This window comes from Melospiza melodia, chromosome 18, assembly GCF_035770615.1.
Source record: "Melospiza melodia melodia isolate bMelMel2 chromosome 18, bMelMel2.pri, whole genome shotgun sequence".
In the NCBI taxonomy this organism is placed as follows: Eukaryota; Metazoa; Chordata; class Aves; order Passeriformes; family Passerellidae; genus Melospiza; species Melospiza melodia.
Window position 1 is genome coordinate 13,549,189 of NC_086211.1, and position 19,828 is coordinate 13,569,016.

The window sequence follows — 19,828 nt, forward strand, 5'->3', positions numbered from 1 at the left end:
TGCAAGGCTGCAAAGGGAAAAGGAGCAGCCCAGACAGTCCCTGAGCCAATGACAACATTTGCATGTCCCCATGTGTTTGGAGCAGCTGTCACTCCGGAGGTGGCATCCATCCCAGCATCCATCCACACAGTTACGGGGAACACTGGAATGCTTCTCTTGGGAACAAGCAACTCTAAAGGACCCAAGCTGTGAAAAGAAATGGATATTGTAACACATTCTGGATCTGGCTCTGCATTGTGTTAGATAAGCTTAATTTATGCTCAGGTCTTTGACTTTTTTTTTTTTCTCTTTTAAGAGGAAAATAACTAGAAATGGCATTTCAAGAAAGTAATTCATAAGGGCTGATTGGAGATGAGCTGATATCTTTAAAAGTGGAGTTGAAGGCTAAATTAATGTAGAATGGGGACAGAAGGGTTTATTTGTTTTCCAGTTAGAAGGAGAGCTCTGAAAATTCAAGGATAGTATCACACAGGGGCAAGGGGAAATGAACAAGCAGTGAGCAAATTGAAGCTGGAAATCAGCAGAATTGTCTTTTCCCATCCCTTGAGCTGTATGTGCTCAGCTTGTGGGCTGACTTCAGGGAAGTCTTCTCCTAAATCAGGTGAGGACATTGCCAGCTTTGGGCACACAGCCTGCTCTGACTGGGATTTTGGTGATGTCAGAGCTCCTGGAAAATGACAGGCACTTCCCCAGGGGACTTCCTGCCCACATCCCAAGAATTTATTACAAAGAGTAAAGTCTTGTGATGGCAAGCAGCAAAGACTTTGAGGTCCAGAAGTAGAAACTCCACCTCCAGTGAGCTTGTGGTTGACTGGAATCAGGTCTGAAGTCCTCAGCTAAGGAGGACTTGACTCGTAAGGGAGTGGTGGGATTTTTGCCTGAGCAAGGACTCAGAGACTGTCCCAGGCTGCATGATTTCAGCTGGGAACACATCAGAGGTATCCCAAGGAAAACACAGGTAAAGGAAAATCCTTGTTTCTTTTGAAATCAGCTGGAAAATCAGAGAATTACTTGATCGTGCCTATGAAAGCCACATCTCCCGTGAGTCCTGTGAACATGGCAGATCCGTGAGAGCAGAGAAGGCAATGGACTTTGCCGGAACGAACATTAAATCACCCATCAGCTGCAGGGCTGAGCCTCCTCCGTGATTCCCGTCTGAGCGGGGGCACGGTGGGGGCTGTCCGGTTATGACCGAGCCATGTGCATGTTTGCGATTCCAGCTCCAGCTGATCTCCAAGTGCCCACCTACCGCCTTCCCCGGCCTTCCCGGCGCTGAGCAGCACAGCCGGGAGCCGCACCGGCGCCGTGCCCGGGACGCTGCGACCGGCCGGGCGCATCCCGGGGCTCGCAGGATGGAACGGAGCGGGGCGGTGCGGTGCGGGGCGGAGCGGGGCGGAGCGGGGCGGGCGGCCCCGGCAGCAGCGGCGGCCCCGCGGGCAGCCCAGCCCAGCCCAGCCCAGCCTCGCTCCGTCGCTCCGGTGCGGCGGGGGGCGGGCCCGGGGCGGGCCGGGGCGGGCGGCGGAAGCGGCGGCGGCGGCGGCGCTGCGGGGGGGGCGGCGGGGCCGGGGCAGCGGCGGGCGGGCGGCCATGGCCGGGGCAGCCGGGCCGCCCCTGCCGCCGCTGCTGCCGCTGCTGCTGCTGCAGCTCCTGGCGCTGCCCGCCGGCCGCGCCGGCCCCGGTGAGTCCCGGCGGGGCGGAGAGCGGCGATCCGCGGGGTCTCGGGGGGCAGAGCGGCGCTGGGACAGCGGAGGGTGATGTCGAGGGGAGCCCCGGGAGCTGCCCCGGGTGTCGCAGCTGCTGCCGGGGGGGATGTGCCGGGGCTCTGGGGCGGTTCGTGCTCTCCCGAGGGAGCCGGGGGCTCCGGAGCATCCCCGGGGAGCAGCGCCTGTGCCGGCCCTGCGGAGCAGCGGCAGGTCAGGCCACTCGCAGAGGGCTCTGCTGTGTTCGCAGCGCTTGTTCTCCTTGGGGTTGCCTTGTTTTCAGGTTACTTTACTTGCAGTGCATGCGGACGGATGGATGGGAGCGGGGCTTTTGGGACAGCGGTGGGTCTGGGGGTACGCGGGGATTGAGCTGCTGTGGGGTGGAGATGTTCGGGGAGCTGAGGTTGTTCACCTGCTCGGAGGTGGGCTCGCTGTGCCCGTGGCTGTCCTGTGATGGTGCTTATCGCTTCCTCACGGTCTGCAGAGCGTGAGGCTCCGGCAGCGGCGGGGACGTGGCCCCGTGCCCCAGGCCCACCCTGCTCTGGCATCCTGCTCGCTGGGTTCCAGCCTGGAGAGCTCCCTGCGCCTCAGGTGTGGGGCCGGCTCTGTCCCGGCGCCGTCCCGCCGCCTGTGGGAATGGCTCTGTAGGGAAAAGCTCCGTGGGGATTCGGCTGGGAGCTGGCAGAGATCATCTGCTTCCCCGGGGAGCGAGGGGGTTCTTGCTCTGCAACGTTTGCAGGTGGATTTTAGAGCCGGGATAAAGGAACGGGATTGCTGTTACATTGTAAATGGGAAAACATCCTGCAACGTAGCCCAGTCTTTCTGGAGTCAGGCTCATCAACTCTGTAGCTGTAGACGATGTCTGCTTTGAAATGAGGGCTCCATCCCTTTGATGGGACGCCTGTGAAACCCACAGCCAAGGCATTATGTCCTAAAACTACCATGAGATCATCTTTAGACAAACAAACGCAAGCTGTGGCAGGTGACTCTTTACTCTGAAATTGAAATAATGTGTCTCCTCTGTGCATCGGGGATTCTACAGCGTTCTGTTCCTTGTCTTAAAACACCTCTGGTTTTTGCACAGTACCTTTGAAATCTGCTTATGTGAGATCTGTATGGAAGAGGATGGAAAACAGCATCCACTGGAAGGGTCTCTCGCTCAGTTTAAAGCTTGTTTCACGTCATGGAACTGTCAAGTGGGACTTTCCAGGTGTTGCCACGCTGGCATCCAGCAGACTGAATAGACAGGGATGGACACAAAGAGAGCACAGCACATGCCAGAGAACTCTCTCTTGATGCAAATGGGCTGCCAGAGCACACACTGGGCTGCCAGAGCACACACTGGGCTGCAGAGACCTGTCTTTCAGGCTTTCCTGTGCTGATGTCCTGCTTATCTGTGGTATTTCCTTGTCACCCTGGGTGGAGGAAGGCACATACCAGGCTCCGGGTGCCCAGCACAGGCTGTGAGCAGGGGCTCAGCCCTTGTCACCACAAGCAGCTGTTTGTCAGTGGACTTTGCCCACAGCCCCAGCTGGTGCTCACCTGGTGACAGGCAGTGCGTGGGCAGGGCAGGGCTGCCTGCTCTGACCTGGTAATGCTCCTGAGCTCGCTCCACGTAATCGACCAGTCCTTAATAAAGAGCACTACTGATTGCTGGAGGTTTTAATTTTGCAGTTGGCCTGCCCTGTCCTCCCCCAAACCCACACAAAGGCAGCTTTGGCTTGGTGAGGACGTGCAGGATGGGTGGTGGCCGTGGCTGACAGCTGGTGGGCTTGGGGCAGGTAGGAGGTTGTCTGATGGGACAACCTTTTGTGTGGAGAAGGATTGAGGCTCTCCCAGCTCTAATCACACTTTGTGTCCCTGCCTGCCCTCCTCTTGTGCCCAAATGTCCCCATGGGCTGCCAGAAACGAGAGTGCCAAGAGTGTGTGGAGTGTGCTGGGGGTACAGACACACTGATGAAAGCCTGCTCCTTTCCATAGCCCCAGTGAGGGAAATGTCCCTGGGCTCGCAGGGATCACAGCCAGCTCTTGTCCACAGTACCCACGCACTGTGCTGGCGTTTCAGCCAGGCAGATTTGGTTTGAAAAGCCCCTTTTGTGGTGTCTGCTCCTTGCTGGCTGGAGAGCAGTGTGACCCCAGCTCTGCCCAGGGGCTGTGCTCTCTTGGCTGCCCTGCTCAAGGCTCGCTTTTCCCTGTGGCCTTTCCTGGCTCTGTGCATGGAGGTGCTGCCAGCTCTGTCCCCCGGGGCAGCCCCTGCGGCGAGGTCAGAGCCACGCTCTTCCTCCCGGAGCAGATCCTCCAGCTGCCTCGTGTGGCTGGAATTTCTGGCTTTCCTGTCTCCTCCTTTCCCTGCCGGGCTCGCAGGATGCCCGCAGGCTCTGCCTTGGGAAGTTGCCAAGGAGTTTAAGCCATGATTACCGTTCCTGTCTCCCGGCCCCGCCGTGGGTGCAGCGTCCTCCTTTGGGGCATGAATGAATTGTAATTCCTGCTGGGATTGGATTCCTCCCGGCAGGAACTGCGTCCCAAGGATCTGCTCCTGCCCAAGGATTGTTTTCCTCTTTCTTTGCTGTCTTTCTTCTACAGTTGTGTGTAACACAGCTCTGTGTTTGTAGCACGACCCTGTGCAGCTTTGAGGGAAGGCCAAGTTAACTCACCCTCACTGCTATTCTGTGATATAAATGTGGAATCTGCCTCTGAAAGGTGCCGCAGCTTCTCCCCACTCTGGGGATTCCAAAGTAGGAAAGAAGCATCAAGAAGATGCTCCATCATCTCCACAGACACATGAAGACATAACCTTCTGCCCTCTTGCTGAGTGTTACAAACCTTGGTTTTGGATGGCCTTGGCCCCGCTGTCTCTGTGCAGTTTATCCCTTTCTCAGCTGATGTGATGCTTCTTTCCCAGCTCTGAGCTGCAGTCTGGCTGGTTTGGTAATGTGGATTTCTCTGGGGGTGATCTGTAGGTGTGTGGCTGGGCAGAGGGATGGAGGATCTGGTTCATCCTGGTGGCACTTGGGCTGAGTAGCTGTTGTCCTCTTGTTGTCCCCTTTCATCCTGCCCTGGGGCTGCTCTCACTGTCCCAGCAGCCTTTCCTCTAGCTAGGAAAATCACCAGGCTTTAGAAGGTATGTCTGAAAGAGTTACACTTGCAGCACATGAATTTGCATGGTGTGGTGTGTCACAGGAAGGCAGCACCTTGTGTCCTGAGCTGGGTTAACGGATAACCACAGAATCCTTTGGGGTGGAAGGGACATTTACATGGGCAGGGACACACCTTCCACCAGACCAGGCTGCTCTGAGCTCCATCCAACCTGGCCTTGGACACTTCCATGGATGGGGCAGCCACAGCTTTTCTGGGCAACCTGTGCCTCCTCACCCTCACAGGGAAGAATTCCCTCCTATCATCCAATCTAAATCTCCCCTCCTTTAGTTTAAAATCATCCCCCATCCTTTCACTCTCTGCCCATGTGCCAGCAGGAGACAAGGGCACAGCTCTTGGCACCATGAGCTGCTGCTGGGGCAGAGGGCACCCCGTGCTGCCTGCACCCATCTGCTCTGTGCTGTGCCCAGGGCTCCTGCTGCCTGTTCCATCACCTTTCCTCCTGCCATCAGCCTTTCCTCCTGACCTATTCCTCCCCCTTGGTGTCTCTGGTGATCTCTTATCTTCAGGGCACGTTTCTCAGAGTGAAGTTTAGGCATCTGTTAGTGCTCTCTGGTTCAGGGTGATGGTTTCATAGTAGGCACGTGGGTGGTTCTGGCTGGAGGTGCACGGATCACCACGTATCTAATGGGACTGGAATGAGAAATCAGGGACACAGAGTGCACTGTTCCAAGAAACATTAAACCTCCTGTGAGCTTCTGTGGGTGGGTAAAGCCCTGCAGGCTGCCCCCAGCAGCTCCCCCACCAGCTGCTGTGCTCTCTCCCTCGCAGACTCCCTGTATGTGTCCGAGTACTTCTCTCAGAGTGCACAGAAGCTCTCCTTCTACAGCTGGTATGGCAACGCCAAGCTCTTCCACTTCCACGTGCCCGAGGACACCGTGCTGCTGCGCTGGCTCCTGCAGGCATCCCGGGGAAAGGGCCCTGAGTGCACCAGCATGGAGATCACTGTGTATGTATGTCCTGTGTCCCTGTGCCAGGGCTTGTCCTGTGGGCTTCTTTGTCCCTTTGTCCTGGTCACTCATGGTGGGGCTGGTTGTGGAGGCTGGGCAGTTCCTCATGTGGTTTCTTCATGCAGCAGCAGTGAGTCTGTGTTTAAACCTGTAGGAGTGTGTGGTGCTCATGTTGCCAGCGGCTCTGGGGCTGCCTGTCAGCTGTGCTGTCCAAGAGAGCCCTTAGGACATTAGAGAGCTGCACAATGAGGCAGGTGTGCTGCTCAGAGCTGTTCCTGGCCTGGCAGACCCTGCACATGGTGCCAAACAATGTGGCAGGGCTACAAGGGACTTGAGCAGACCCAGAGTGGCTGGAGATGGGCAAACTGCCCAGTGCAGAAGCACTGAGGAGATTTGGGGGCCCTTTGCGAGGGGCGCGGCCGAGCGTGGAGCAGAGATAGGAGAGGAATGTGGTGTCGTGTGATACAGGAGCATGAGGAGATTGCAAACTCAATGTCAGTGAGAGAAATGCTGCTTTTAAAACAGTGCTTGACTTGTTGAAAGATTTGAGGTCCAAAACTTGGCAGATTTTGAGCTTTATCTTTGGAGGACACCGAGCTTCCTCAGCAAGCTGTGCCCATGGAGTCACACGGGTCTGTGGCACTCATTGCACAGAGATCTGGGAGTGACTGAAGCTGCTTAGCTTGTGCCTCCCTGGTCTGTCCTGGGGAGACTGGCACTCTTAGTTGCTCCTGAGCAGCCTGGCACAGATGATCTGCCTGCTTTCTGCTGCCCAGAAAGGTTTCCAGCAGCCTGGGGACGTGAGGGACAAGGCAGCAGCTAAACAATAATCCAAGAAAGGATGGCTAACCCAGATAAGCTCCAAGGAGTAATAACATATCACCTGTCATGTCTGCTTGCTGGACCTGTTGCAGTGCAGTCCAAAAGCAATCAAATTAAATGCCAAATTGACTGGGTAAATATCTCCCACGTTCCTCAGCCGTGTGTGTTCCTGCTACTTCAAATGCTGGGCTTATCTAGAAAGCAGAAGTGCTGCTGTACTGAAGTCTGTAATAGGGGCCTTCCTTGGAAAGTGTGTTTTTAGTATGTGTTTGCCTTCCTTAAAAGAGGAAATGGCAAGATGCAGATCTTAGCTAGAAAATTAAAGTTCTTTGTAGATGATTTTCCCTATATGGGGAATTTGCTGATGGTTTTAAAGCAGAATTCTGTAGGTGGGGCTTAGCCTTAGCAAGTGTTGGAAATTTGCTCCCAGGCTTGACGGAACCGTGTAAATCTTAATAAGCTGCCAAGTTAAACCAATCTCTAAATAAATCCCAGATAAGCTAATAGCAGCCAATCCTCCCCAGATGAAAATGATGACTCCACTTGAAAATGTGGGGTTTTCCAGTCTGCACCCTTTCCAGTCCCAGGCCAGTTGATCTTGCCCGGTTTCTCTCTCAGGCACTTTCGGCACGGAGCCCCTCCCGTCATTAACCCTTTGGGCACCCGCTTCCCTGCCAACGCCACCGTCCGTCCCTCCTACAACATCAGCATCACCCTGAGCAGCGCTGTGCAGAACACCACCTTTGTCAACGTCACCACCCCTGCTGCTGGGGACTGGTTCATCGCCGCCCACCTGCCCCAGGCCGCGGGCAGGATCGAGGTCAAGGTGAGGCTCCTGCCCAGTGCCCTGCCCCTCGTGTCTCATCACAACCACAGCTGACCCCTGTGCTCTCCCCTCCTGCAGGGCTTCTCCACTCCATGCCCCTATATGTTCCAGGCAGATATGTTTGTGCTCAGACTCACTGATATGCCTGTCCTGGAGCCTGGTGTGCCCATGCCTCACACCGTTGTCTCGCCTGCTAAGCCACTGCATGTCAAGTGAGTGGGAGCAGCGGGTGGGCAACTGAGGGCATGGCAGGGTGGGATTCCCCACACAAGCTGCTGAGGGGAAGGCAGAGTTGTTCCCACGTGGGGCTGGAGCTGGGGGGTCTGTGAGCCTGTTGCTGAGCTCCCTGCAGCAGTGCTAGGGTCTGCACGGGGAGCACACGAGCACCTTTCTCCAGCTCCTCCCAGGTGGTCACAGATTCTACTGCAGGAGTTTTAGTTCTTCCAGATGTTTGCCTTGGGAAGGATTTTCACAGCACCAAGCAGGGCAGTCTAGCTGTTGTCACAAAGCCCTGGGGACCTGGCTTGTGTTGAGTGCAAGCCCTGCAAACTGCTGCTCCCTCCCCTGCAGGGTCTTCGTTCCCAAGCACGCGGCGGCGATGCGGTTCCAGCTGAGCAGCTGTGTCACCAGCGAGCAGAGAGCCTGCACTGTGAGGGTGCTGCTGGGCTCCATCACCCTGCCCCAGTCCTTCCAGAGGAGCCTCACCTGCACGGGGAGCACCAACTGCAGCCTGGCCCTGGAGTCGCCCCCCTGGGAGAAGTGGCTGCAGATCATGGTGGAGAGTCTGGGCACTGCCAACGCCAGCGTGTCGGTGGAGATGCTGGCTACTTTCACAGGTGGGATTCCATGTTCTTTAGGCATAAGAGAAGGAGCAGAGGGAGCTCTGTGTGGGCTGTGTCCCCCTTGGGTGTTTGGGTGCCTGGCTGTGGTGGCCAATGCTCCCCATCATGCTCGTTGCCTCCTCTTGGACAGCATAGTTTTTGCTTTGGGGATAAAATTGAAAACTCTGGTGTTCACCCCAGAGAGGCATTTGCTAGAGTTGCCTGTTTGGAAACACCTGAAAAGTTCAGTGTTATTGTCCTAAAGGTTGTTTGGAAAGCAGTGGCTGGCTTAAAATTTGGTGGGGAAAATATTTTTCTGTGGTACACCAGACTGAGGCTGTATTGACTGCGAATTGGCCAAGAGCAGGCTACAGGCAGGAAACCACCTTGGGGTTGACTTGGGGAAGTATCTGGAGCTGTTGTAAGGGGGTGTCACCATTTCCAGTGACACCATGTGGCTCAGGTGGTCACAAGGTCCTTGTGGCTGTCATAGGCACGTTTGCAGCTATTACATGACCATAATCCCTGTTTGACTGCTGGAAGCTCACCAATTAGGTACATTTTTGAAGTTTTCTTCTGCTGGGGCTTCTGCCGCCTCTTCTTCAAAGCAGAGCCTCATCCTGTGTGCTGGAAGACCTGGCACTGGCAGCAGAGGTGTTATCAGAGGGTAGCACTGGAGTCTGTGGGAGCAATGGACAGTCTCCAGCAGTGGAACTCCAAGTGTCCCATGCAGTTCCATCTGCCACAGTGTGCCCACAGCTCCACTGGGTTGGCTTCTCCCTCCTGCTCAGCTTTGTTTGCTCACAAATGGGGAGCTGGGAGAGAGTTTTGTGCAGCCTGTGGGACAGCTGAGTGCTGAGCTCTGCTGTGGTGAGTGAGCACTCCCTGGGCGCCTTCATGGTGCTCTGTTATCCCTTCTTCTGTTCCCCTTTCCCTGCAGCTCCAGAGTGCTTCCACCCACTGTACCACTGCAGTGTCCCAGCTTGTGGGTGCTCCTCCTGCAAAGATGGCACCTCGGGGACAGGTTCAGGCACCTCAGGGACAGTTAATGCAGGGCATGAGCCACCTGAAACCTGCAGTTTGTGCAGGGCATGAACCTCCTGAAATCCGCAGTTTGTGCAGGGCATGAACCACCTGAAACCTGCAGTTTGTGCAGGGCATGAACCTCCTGAAACTACCTGGTTTGTGCAGGGCATGAACCACCTGAAACCTGCAGCTTGTGCAGGGCATGAACCACCTGAAATCTGCAGTTTGTGCAGGGCATGAACCTCCTGAAACCGCCTGGTTTGTGCAGGGCATGAACCTCCTGAAACCTGCAGTTTGTGCAGGGCATGAACCACCTGAAATCTGCAGTTTGTGAAGGGCATGAGCCACCTGAAACCTGCAGCTTGTGCAGGGCATGAACCACCTGAAATCTGCAGTTTGTGAAGGGCATGAGCCACCTGAAATCTGCAGTTTGTGCAGGGCATGAGCCACCTGAAAACCCGTGGTTTGTGCTGCCCCTTGGAGCACTGGATCTGCTGGGTGAGGTGCTAGACCTGGCTGTGCTGATCCCCCTCCTTTTTCTCTCTAGTTTGCAGACCAGGAAGCAGCAGCTCCTTCCTTAACTTCATCAGCCTGAACCAGAGCCAGGCTGGTGCCAGGCCGGGAGCAGCAGGCGGCTCTGCTGTGGCTGCAGCAGGGGCTCCCCGGAACGCGTCGGGGCAGCGCAGCAGCTCGTGCCTGCAGAGCCAGCCCGTGGTCAGGGAGGACCTGGACGTGGTGTCCGTGCGCTACCGGCTGCTGAACGGCCCCGGCGTGCCCGTGAGCTCCCTGGCCCCCACCCTGCTCCTGCTCAACCTCAACACGGGCATGGACAGCGGGGGATCCCTCGTGGTCAGTCTGCTGCTCAACAAGGTGAGCGGGGGGACAAAGGGCACTGTGTCCCCTTGGCAGGGCTCCAGGGCTTGTAGGCACGGTGGGACTGTTTCTCTTGTTGTTGTTACAAAGTACTCCCAGCCTTTTTTAGCTGCTGGCAGCGTGTCCCACCTGCCAGCTCCGATTCCAACGGCACAGCCTGTGGTGTGTGGTGGCAGTGACGCAGAGGAGACAAAATGGAAAGCAGCTGCAGTGCCATCCTCTCCATGGGAGCCTGGCACCTTGCCACCAGGAGAGGAGGCTGGGCAGGGGAACCCAGGCATGTTCCTGTCCAAGTCACTGATCCCCAGGCTCCTTCAGTGACACCACACCACCAAAATCAGGCCCCTGAAATTCCATTAAATTTCTTGAGGGCTGGCCCAGGGCTCAGCCCTGGTGTTCTGCAGACTCTGACTTGTGTCTCCCCTGTGCTGGTGCTGAAATGATGAGTGGGTGTCCCAGCTTTGGGGCAGGGTCCCCACGAGGGTCTCTGGCCTCTCAGCCATGACACAACACAGTGGCAGCACAAGGTCCAGTGAAACAAAAACCTTCTGGATTGATGGGTGACTTGGCCTGAAGGATTTATTGTCCCTGGGCACTGTGGGGAAGGGGTGCTGCAGGTGGATGGCACTGGGACACTCTGACGTGGGCACTGCTCTGTTTGCAGACATCTGTGAGCCTGGCCAATGCCACCGTGGCAGCCTGTGTGAGTGCTGCTTCTCCAGTGCTGTCCCTCAACGCCACACAGAACTGCAGCACAGGTAGGAGACATGCTGGCACTGCCACCAGCTCAGCTGTGTCATCCCAGGCTCTGCTTTTCGACCTGGCAGGCTGTTAACTGACTCAGGACTGCATGGTGTGTCCCAAAGAATCCAATTTTTGCACAAACCCTCATGGGGTCTTTGTGCTGGCACATTCCCAGGGTGCTGGGGTGCAGGTGGTAGAATTGGCACCATGAGATAGCCTCCACCAAAAGAGGGTCTGGTTACCAGCTGGGGCTCTTCCAGCCTTGTTGGCAGGAGGTTTGGGGATGGTGAAGGTATTGCTGGTGTGCAAAGAAGCTAAGCTGTGCATGGAGGACCAGCCAAGACAACAGGCTGTTCCAGGTGCCCTGTGCTGCCCAGATATGTTCCAGGAACTGAGATGAGATGAGATAAAAAACTGAGATCTCAAGAAAAAGAGTCTTGAGAGCAGGAGTGCTCTCCATGCCCCTGGTGCCTCCTGAGCATGGGAGCAAAGAGCCACACGAGGCAGCTGGTTCCTGTGTGGTCAGTCAGCCTGGGATTGCTGTGGGCCCTTCTCCCCAAGCCCTGGCACATCACAGCACCCTCCTTTTCTCAGCTTTCTCCCAGGGCTACCCTCTGAGTGTGAGCACGTCCTCTGCAGAAGCCACGCTGATTGTCCTGTACCCACAGACCGATGACTGGTTCCTGTCCCTGCAGCTCCTCTGCCCCAGGGCACAGGGGTGAGTCTGGATGTCACCTCACTACCTCCCACTGCCCTTGTGTGAGCAAACCTGACCCCCTGACTGGGCTGTGGGCTCCTCTCAGCTGCTGGCATTGCCCTGTGGCTGCAGAGGGCAGGGAGTTGGTGGCCCTGCTCCCTTGTGAGCACCCTGCAGCTCGTTTGATGCTGAGCTGGCACAGCTCACACGGACTGCAGATGGCAGAGCCTGCCTAGGGGAGCTTCCCCTTCCCCAGGTGCATTCAGAGGTGATAAATTGGGAAATAATCGCTGCTGTTGCCCTCCTGGCAGGTCCCTAAGGCGCAGAATTCCTTCAGTTTGCCTTCCTGCCGGTCTCCTGTGTAAGGAGCTGGTTTCCTGTGTAAGGAAACCATGCCAAGCGCACGATGCTAAACAGCACTGGTGACACTGGTCCTGAGGACAGTCATGGGCACTGCCATGGGGTCTGGGGACAGCTGCCACCCCCCCGGACATCATTTGGCAGCCCAGGGGGCGAGGGGCAGGCTCTGCTCCTGGCTCTCTCAGGGATGGAGCAGATCCCGGAATACCAGGGAGCTGCAGGCAGGAGCACGGCCTGGCCGTGGGGAGCGGGGAGGGGGCTGTCCCCAGGGCTGTGGCAGCAAGGGGACGTGCTGTCCTTGCAGGGGCTGTGCCGGTGCTGAAGGCAGAGTGTCGGTGTTCGCCTACCTCACCCCCTGCTTCAACGACTGCGGCCCCTACGGGCAGTGCAGCCTCCTGCGCAGGCACGGCTTCCTCTACGCCGGCTGCAGCTGCAAGGCCGGTGAGTGCCCGCTCCTGGGAAGCTCTGCCACCCTCCCCGCGGGCACAGCACAGCTCAGGCCGTGGGGTTGGGGCGGGGGAGCCTGGGGTCTGCTCTGGGTGGCAGTGTCACGGTGCCCGGGGAAGGAAGGAAGGGTCTGGGAAGCACCCAGGGGTGATGGGGAAGGGGATGAGGACAGCTTGGAGCTCCCCAGGGCTTGGAGCAGTGCTGGTGAGCACCTCCAGAGAGATCAGGATGCCTGAAATGCCTGTGCCAGAGCCTGTGCCCGTCAGGGTTTGCTGTGTGGGCTCCTGGTACGAGATGTGATGAGATGCAGTCCCTGTGTCTCCTGCCAAGAGCCTGAGACTCAGAGGTGCCCCTGGAGGAGGAATATCTGTGTCAGCTCCTCATTATCTTAATGGCCTGGGAAGTCTGTGGTGGAGGGAAGGAGAGCTCTGCTGTGCTTGGGTGGGTCTGTGCACCTGTTCTCAGCAGAAGGACAAGGCAGAATGTGGTTCCCTGCTGCTCTGGGCCTGAGCCAGGACCTCCCTGCTGCAGTGCTGCTGATGGGTGAGCAGGGAGATGGAGAGCAGCATCCCGATCTCCCCAAGGGCTGCCAGGTTCTGGGAAGCACAGAGCGCCCTAAGGGAACTGCAGGATCAGGCTGAGGACAGCTTTCTGCTGAATCACCCCGAGCAAAGTGCCCCATCTGCACACTGGTGACCCAGAAATAAAGCAGAGAGAGTAGGTTCCCTGGGCTCTGCCTGGCCCACAGCCAGCACTCGGGGCAGAGCTGCTGCTGTGGCTTCCAATCACTCTGGAATGGGATGGATGCCACTGTTAACTCTGCTTCTTGACCATGGAGTGCCTGCACATACCCCAGCTGCCCTGTGGCTGACCTTCTTTCTTCAAAAGAAGAGCATGGACATCCAATATTTAATTAAAATAATTTTAATAATTTTAAAAAAGAAGAGGCAGATTTGTGTTCTTAGAGATTGCCTCAGTTCAGTCCTTGATATCCAGTCAGGGGTGAGAGTTTTGTGTTGTGTCAGGCACTGTCCTTTAGGAAATTTTCACTCCTGTGCAGCCCTGGATGTCACCATGGGCTGAGGCAGTGAGTTTGTTCAGCCAGTGGAAGAGGAGCTGCAGTGGGACCAGTCACACTTTGTGCTGCCCAGAGGTTACAGGGACCCTGGAGCCAGCAGGGTGAGCACAGGGAAAGGGCAAGAGGCCACAGACATTGGCTGCAGCAGGAAATTGTCACCTAAATTGAAGAAGACACATTTTTCTCCCCTTCAGAGCTGTTTGTTTTTGCACAGGTTCCAGGTCTCCATCCTTGGAGATCTTCAAAAATCAGCTGAGGAAGGTCCAGAGCACCTTGACCTGGCTTTGAGTCTGCCCTGCTATGACAGCTGGTAGGAGAGGAGCCCAGTGGCTTCCTCAGGGATCTTGCACCCAACTTATACCATCACATGAAGCATCTGAACCTTGAGTGCTTGATGCTCCACCAGCAAGCAGCACGTGTGTTGAGTTACTGCAGGGGTGGAAAGCACCAGTGTGGATGTAGGATGGCCTCTGCTACATGGGGACCACCTGGGGAATGTCCTCAGGGCGGCCACAGGGCTCTGCTGGGCTTCCCCAGCTCCCCACAGCAGAGTAATGAGACACCCTGAGAGCAGGAGCACGAGAGGCTGATGCAGAAGTGGCTCACGGATGTCTGGGTGTGGGATTGCTCCTTCTCAGGCACCCCAGCTCGTGCTGGTTGCTGTGGGAGGACAAGGCAGGGCCTTGGAGATCCACAGCAGCCTCTCTGTCCGCAGGCTGGGGCGGCTGGAGCTGCACAGACGACAGCAAGGCCCAGACCGTGGGCACACAGAACCTGGCCACGCTGCTGCTCACCCTGAGCAACCTCATGTTCCTGCCCGCCATTGCGGTCGCTGTCTATCGCTTCTACCTGGTGGAGGCCTCTGTCTACACCTACACCATGTTCTTCTCCACGGTAGGGACTGCCCTGTGTCCCCTCACCTCCCCCTGAGCTCTGGGAATGCTGTGCCAGAATGGAGTCCTTGGTGGAGCAGCCCATCCCTGAGCTCCACGGAGAGGTCCTGGGATCATTGGACAAGCACCTCCATGGGCACATTGTGGTATCTAAGAATGTTAAATGTTAATGTTAAAGTCCATTCCAACCCCTTAATATTCTTGTAGTATCCAAGAATATTAAGGGGTTGGAATGGACCTTAAAAATCACCTGGTTCCATGGACAGGGACACTCCCACTAGACTTGGTTATCCATGGCCTTATCCAACCTGGCTTTGAATACTTCCAGGAGCATCAAAAACCTCCCTGGGAAACCTTTTTCAGTGTCTCACCATGCTCACAATAAAAAAAATTCTCCCTAAATCCAACCTAAATTTCCCCTCTTTCAATTTTTTTAGTCCTTGTCCCATCACTCCAGTTCCTGAGAAGAATCCCTCTCCAGCTTCCCTGTAGCCCCCTTCAGATGCTGTGAGTTCTCCATGCAACCTTCTCCTCTCCAGGCTGAACAGCCCCAGTTCTCTCAGCCTGTCTTCCCAGAGGAGGTGCTTCAGTCCCCTTGTCAGCTGTCCCTCTGTGACAGTGTTCACAGGGGTCTGAGGATGAGGGGAGAGATGAGGATCTGACTCCATGTTTCAGAAGGCTTGATTTATTATTTTATGATATATATTACATTAAAACTATACTAAAAGAATAGAAGAAAGGATTTAATCAGAAGGCTGGCTAAGAATGGAAAAAGAAAGAATGATAACAAAAGCTTGTGTCTTGGACAGAGAGTCTGAGCCAGCTGACTGTGATTGGTGTTAATTGGAAACAACCACATGAGACCAATCACAGATGCACCTGTTGCATTCCACAGCAGCAGATAATCATTGTTTACATTTTGTTCCTGAGGCCTCACAGCTTCTCAGGAGAAAAAATCCTAAGGAAAGGATTTTTCATAAAAGATGTGTGTGACATCCCCCCTCTGGCCCTGCCCCAGCTCTGTGTCCTGCCTGTCAGAGATGCAGGATGCCTGCTCCCACCCTCTTTCCCCAATGCCACAGTGGTTTGGTGGAGCTTCCAGGAGCCACTGCAGGAGGGATCCTGCCTGTGGGCTGAGCCCTCTCCTGCCTCCCCTTCCCAGAGACCCTGTGGTGCTGCTGGCTCCGTGCTCACCTTTGCTTTTGTCCCCTTTGGGCGCAGTTCTACCACGCGTGCGACCAGCCGGGCGTGGCCGTGCTGTGCATCATGGACTATGACACCCTGCAGTACTGCGACTTCCTGGGCTCCGTGGTGTCCATCTGGGTCACCATCCTCTGCATGGCCCGCCTCAAGAAGATCCTGAAATACGTGAGTGCCAGGCGTCCCCACACGGCCCTGCCAGACCCCAGCCAAGCCACAAGTGACCACACGGAGCCCTCTCACCTCTGTTTTTAATGACACAGCTGGGTGACAAAGCCTGTTTGTCACCCACTGCCACCCTGGCTTGTTTTGTCCCAGCACTTTGGCTTGTGAGCCTGCGTGCTTGCAGGGGCTGGGCCTGAAAGTTTCCCCTGAGATTTGGGGTAAAGGTTTGTGGCTTCTGTGGTTTCTCCTTCTTGAAGGTGTTTTTCCTGACTCTTGTGTGGATGCAGAGCTTGGAAGCCAGAAGAAGAGGTTCTCCTTGCCTCTGGCACATCTGGCTGTGCTCTCTCAACAGAGGAGTTCCTGCCAGTAGTGGTGGTGTCTCTTTTCCAGGTCCTTTTCGTCCTGGGGACCCTGTTAATTGCCATGTCCCTGCAGCTGGACCGCAGAGGGGTGTGGAACATGATGGGTCCCTGCCTCTTCGCCCTCCTCATCATGGTTACAGCCTGGGTAAGTGAGGGCAGCCAGGCAGGACCTGCTGCCCTTTGCTCCCCGTGGGGAACGGTGGTGGTGGAGCAGACCCAAGGCTCCAGCCCATCCAGGCATGGCTTGGAACCCTGAAACACCCAGGTGGAGGGAGCAGGGCAAGGGATTCACCTTCCAGCCCTGCAGTAGCTGAGAAACCCCTGGTTCTGGGTCTCACACCTGGAGCTGCAGTGCTGTCCCAAAACACTGGCTGTGGCTTGGCCCTGGGCAGGAGCTCTGCTGGGCTCTGGTGGGTTCTTGAGGGGCTTTTGCAGAGAGAGATGGGCCCAGGCAGCAGGGGGGGCAAATTCCTCAGGGATAACAAGCACCCTGGTGTAGCAGTTCATTTAGGGAGGGGTCCCTGGGGGCTCCCAAGCTGTGTGTTCACTGGTAGCAGCAGGCAGGCAAGGAGACTCCACACAGCTTCTGAGGGTGCTGATTAGGTGAGGGTTTATTGGGGTCCCACCCCCAGGAGCAGCATGGTTCCTGAGGGAGAAGGGGAGAGAGGGAGAGAGAGGAAGAGCCTAGGGAGAAAAGGGTCCCCACAGCCTAACAGGGAGATTCAAAGCAGGTGCAGAATAAGATTTGGGCCAATGGGATTGCAGATATATGGTATTTCAAGGCTTGGAATAAACCCTACATTTTCCAGGTGTGAGAGAGAGCATATCATAAAAATAAAATATAACACCACACCCTGGGAGGCTGGCAGATGCTCTGGGGTCTGTTTCCCCCCCTTCCCCACCTCTGCTGGGCTGCTGAACCCCCAGATTGTATTCTGACCCCCCAGGTTCACCACGGAGCAAAGCGCAGGCACTGCTACCCCTCGTCGTGGAAGCGCTGGGTTTTCTACCTCCTCCCAGGGATCACCTTGGCTTTCATTGCCATCTCCGTGTACGCCTTCATGGAAACCAATGAGAACTACTACTACACCCACAGCATCTGGCACGTGCTGGTGGCCTGCAGCGTGGCTTTCCTGCTCCCTCCTCGGGACAAGCATAAGAAGCCCTGGGCCTGGCCCCAGAAGCTCACGTGTCGCTATCAGATCTGCCAGAACGACCGTGAGGAGCTCTATGCTGTGACCTGACCTGACCTGGCCTGGCCTGGCCTGGCCTGGCTGCAGGGATGGGGAGGCTGCTCCTGCCCCTGGCACGTTGTCACTCCTCTCATGGGCTCGTCCCCTGGGCAGGAGGGCGCAGTGTGGACTGGGGTTAAAGGTGAAGATGGTCTGGGCTGGTCTTGTGGAGGCAAGTTTGAGGCCACCTCTGCTTTTCTGCTGGGGTGGGGCAGGCTCTTTGTGGTTCCAGATCAAGGAATAGCTTGTCCCCCACCTCCCCATAGCCCTGGGGGAGATGGCCAACCCTTCTTCCCCTGCTGCTGCATCCACAAGGCTTGGGCTTAGCCCACACTGAGCTGGAGCCAAGGCTTTGGCTGCTGGGCTCTTCTCTGCACCCAGTCCTGGCAGAGGATGGGGGACACCCCTGCCATCCTGCAGCCAGCACTTGAACCCAAGAGAAGAACAGAAGTTTCTTCTGCTCTGGGGAGCAAATGCTGCTGAATGCCCTTGGTGCTGATGGGGAGGGAGAGAGGGAGCTGATCCCAGCACGTGCTGGGCCCTTAGCTGCCATCTCTCTGGGGGTCTGGGGCCTCTCTCCCTCTCAAACAGGTGCTGCTGCTCTTACCTGGTCCTGATTCTGTGGGAGAAGGATGAGGCTGGGACTTGGGCCCTGGATTCAGGATCAGACCTGGCAGGAATGTGAAAAACCCCACGTGGGGACATGCAGGAGACAGCAGCAGCAGCATGTGACACCCACAGCAGTGCAGGGTTTAGTCTGAGTTTAACTTCAGCTCTGGAAGGAGCCAGGCTGATGGTGTTCAGGGATTCACTGTGTTCCTTTTTTGGGAGGTTTGGCGTGGGCAGGGCCTCTCTGGGGCAGCACAGGTGGTTTGGGGTGGTGCCTGAGCTGCTCCTCCAGCCTGCTAAGCCCCAGAGCCTGGGTGTGCTGCAGGCTCTGAGGCCTCAGCAGCCCCAGCCCAGCCAGGAGCATCACCAGGGGCTCCCTGGGTGGCCATGGTCTCCTTTGCAGCGTGTCTCACCTTAGCCTTACTCCAGGGCATGCAGAAAGCAAGGGCAGGACTTGGCAACCAGGGAAGCTCTCTTTGCCCATCCTTCTTCTACAGATAAGGGCTCAACTCCATCCTTGCAGCTGTGTCAGCCTGGTGTGTGCTGCTGGAGCCCCTCCTCAGGTGGCTTTGGGGAGGAGAGAGCTGTTAATGAAGGATTTGCCTCCTCGGGGTTCTTTCTCTGCTTTGAAGAGCACCCAGCTCAGCTGTGCACTTTATCCCTCTGCCTCCCCTTCCTCTGCAAAGTCCCCCTTTTTAAGCAGGCTCAGGACAAGTGAGGGACACTTGTCCACACCCAGCAATGTCATTCCCCCGCCACCCATGTCCCCTGCCTGTCCTTGTGCTGCTGCCATGCAGGGCAGCACGCTGGGAAGGGGGACACGGGGCCCTCAGGGCTTCCTCCAACTTTTACCACTTTTAGGCACTTTTTTTGTCCCCTGTCTGGGTTTGCACAGCGGTGCTGAGGCCCCAGCACTGTGGCAGGGGATCACTGCTCCTTCACAGCCGTGCCGTCCATGCCGGGCCACCAGTGGGACCTGGGGGCCACCAGACTGGTCTGGGTACTGCCAGCATGACCCAGGTGCTGCCAGTGGGACCTGGGTGCCACCAGGGTGACCTGACTGCTGCCAGTGTGACTTGGGTGCCACTGGTGTCACCTGGGTACTGCCAAGGTGACCTGAGTGCTTCCAGTGTGACCCAGGTGCTGCCCAGGTGCCACCAGTGTGACCTGATGCCACTGACATGGCCGGGTATTGCCGGTTATCATAGAAAGCAATAATTCCTCATCGGGCCTTTCCCTTCAGGGATTTCTGTGCTGGAAGCAGGAGAAGCTTTGAGGCAAGAAATCTCGCTGACATGATTGTTTATTTTATTTTTATTTTATGTATCATCCATTTTTGCTTTGCCCCCTCCCTGCTGACCTGGCCTTGGTGCCTGCAGGAGGGAGGGTTAATTATTTTGGGTAAAATCTGAGCAAATTCCTGCATCTGGGAAAAAAAAAAAAAAAAAAAAAAAAAGTTATTTTTTTCCTTTGCTGTTAATACCTGTGATTATTTTATACAGTAAATTTTAAAGCTTACAGTTTTATAATTTAATAAAGGTGACGGTATTTGCGGGCACATGGTGGTGGCTGCAATCACACGACCACAGGGCTGGAAGAAGAAGGGGTGGAAGAAGAAGAAGAAGGGGTGGAAGAAGAAGAAGAAGGGGTGGAAGAAGAAGAAGGGGTGCATCTCCTGCAAGCCCTTGCCCAGGCAGGGTCACCTGGAGCCCCCAGGCCGTGTCCAGGAGGGCTGTGGGCTGGCCCAGGGCTGCCCTGCTCGGCTGCTCCAGGGCTCTGCTCCTTCCGTGGGTTCTTCCTCACGGGATAACGGGATATCCTGAGTGGGAAGGAACCCTAAAGGATCACCCAGGGCAGCCCCCAGCCC

General features: G+C 56.3%; 1 protein-coding gene across 2 annotated transcripts; it reads left to right on the forward strand.

The window, feature by feature from the left end:
• The first annotated feature begins 1,587 nt into the window (after positions 1-1,587).
• PGAP6 (post-GPI attachment to proteins 6) lies at positions 1,588-19,519 on the forward strand. Of its 2 annotated transcripts, XM_063171186.1 has the most exons (13): positions 1,588-1,678; positions 5,628-5,805; positions 7,247-7,454; positions 7,533-7,666; positions 8,025-8,290; positions 9,849-10,171; positions 10,839-10,932; positions 11,513-11,636; positions 12,280-12,416; positions 14,216-14,394; positions 15,615-15,761; positions 16,149-16,265; positions 17,068-19,519. In XM_063171186.1, the coding sequence occupies exons 1-13, from the start codon at positions 1,588-1,590 to the stop codon at positions 17,362-17,364; spliced, it is 2,295 nt and encodes a 764-aa protein (XP_063027256.1). In that variant the 3' UTR covers positions 17,365-19,519. The 2 variants fall into 2 exon arrangements, with proteins under 2 accessions (XP_063027256.1, XP_063027257.1); XM_063171187.1 differs by lacking the exon at positions 1,588-1,678 and having other exon boundaries at positions 5,188-5,809.
• The last annotated feature ends 309 nt before the right edge of the window (positions 19,520-19,828 follow it).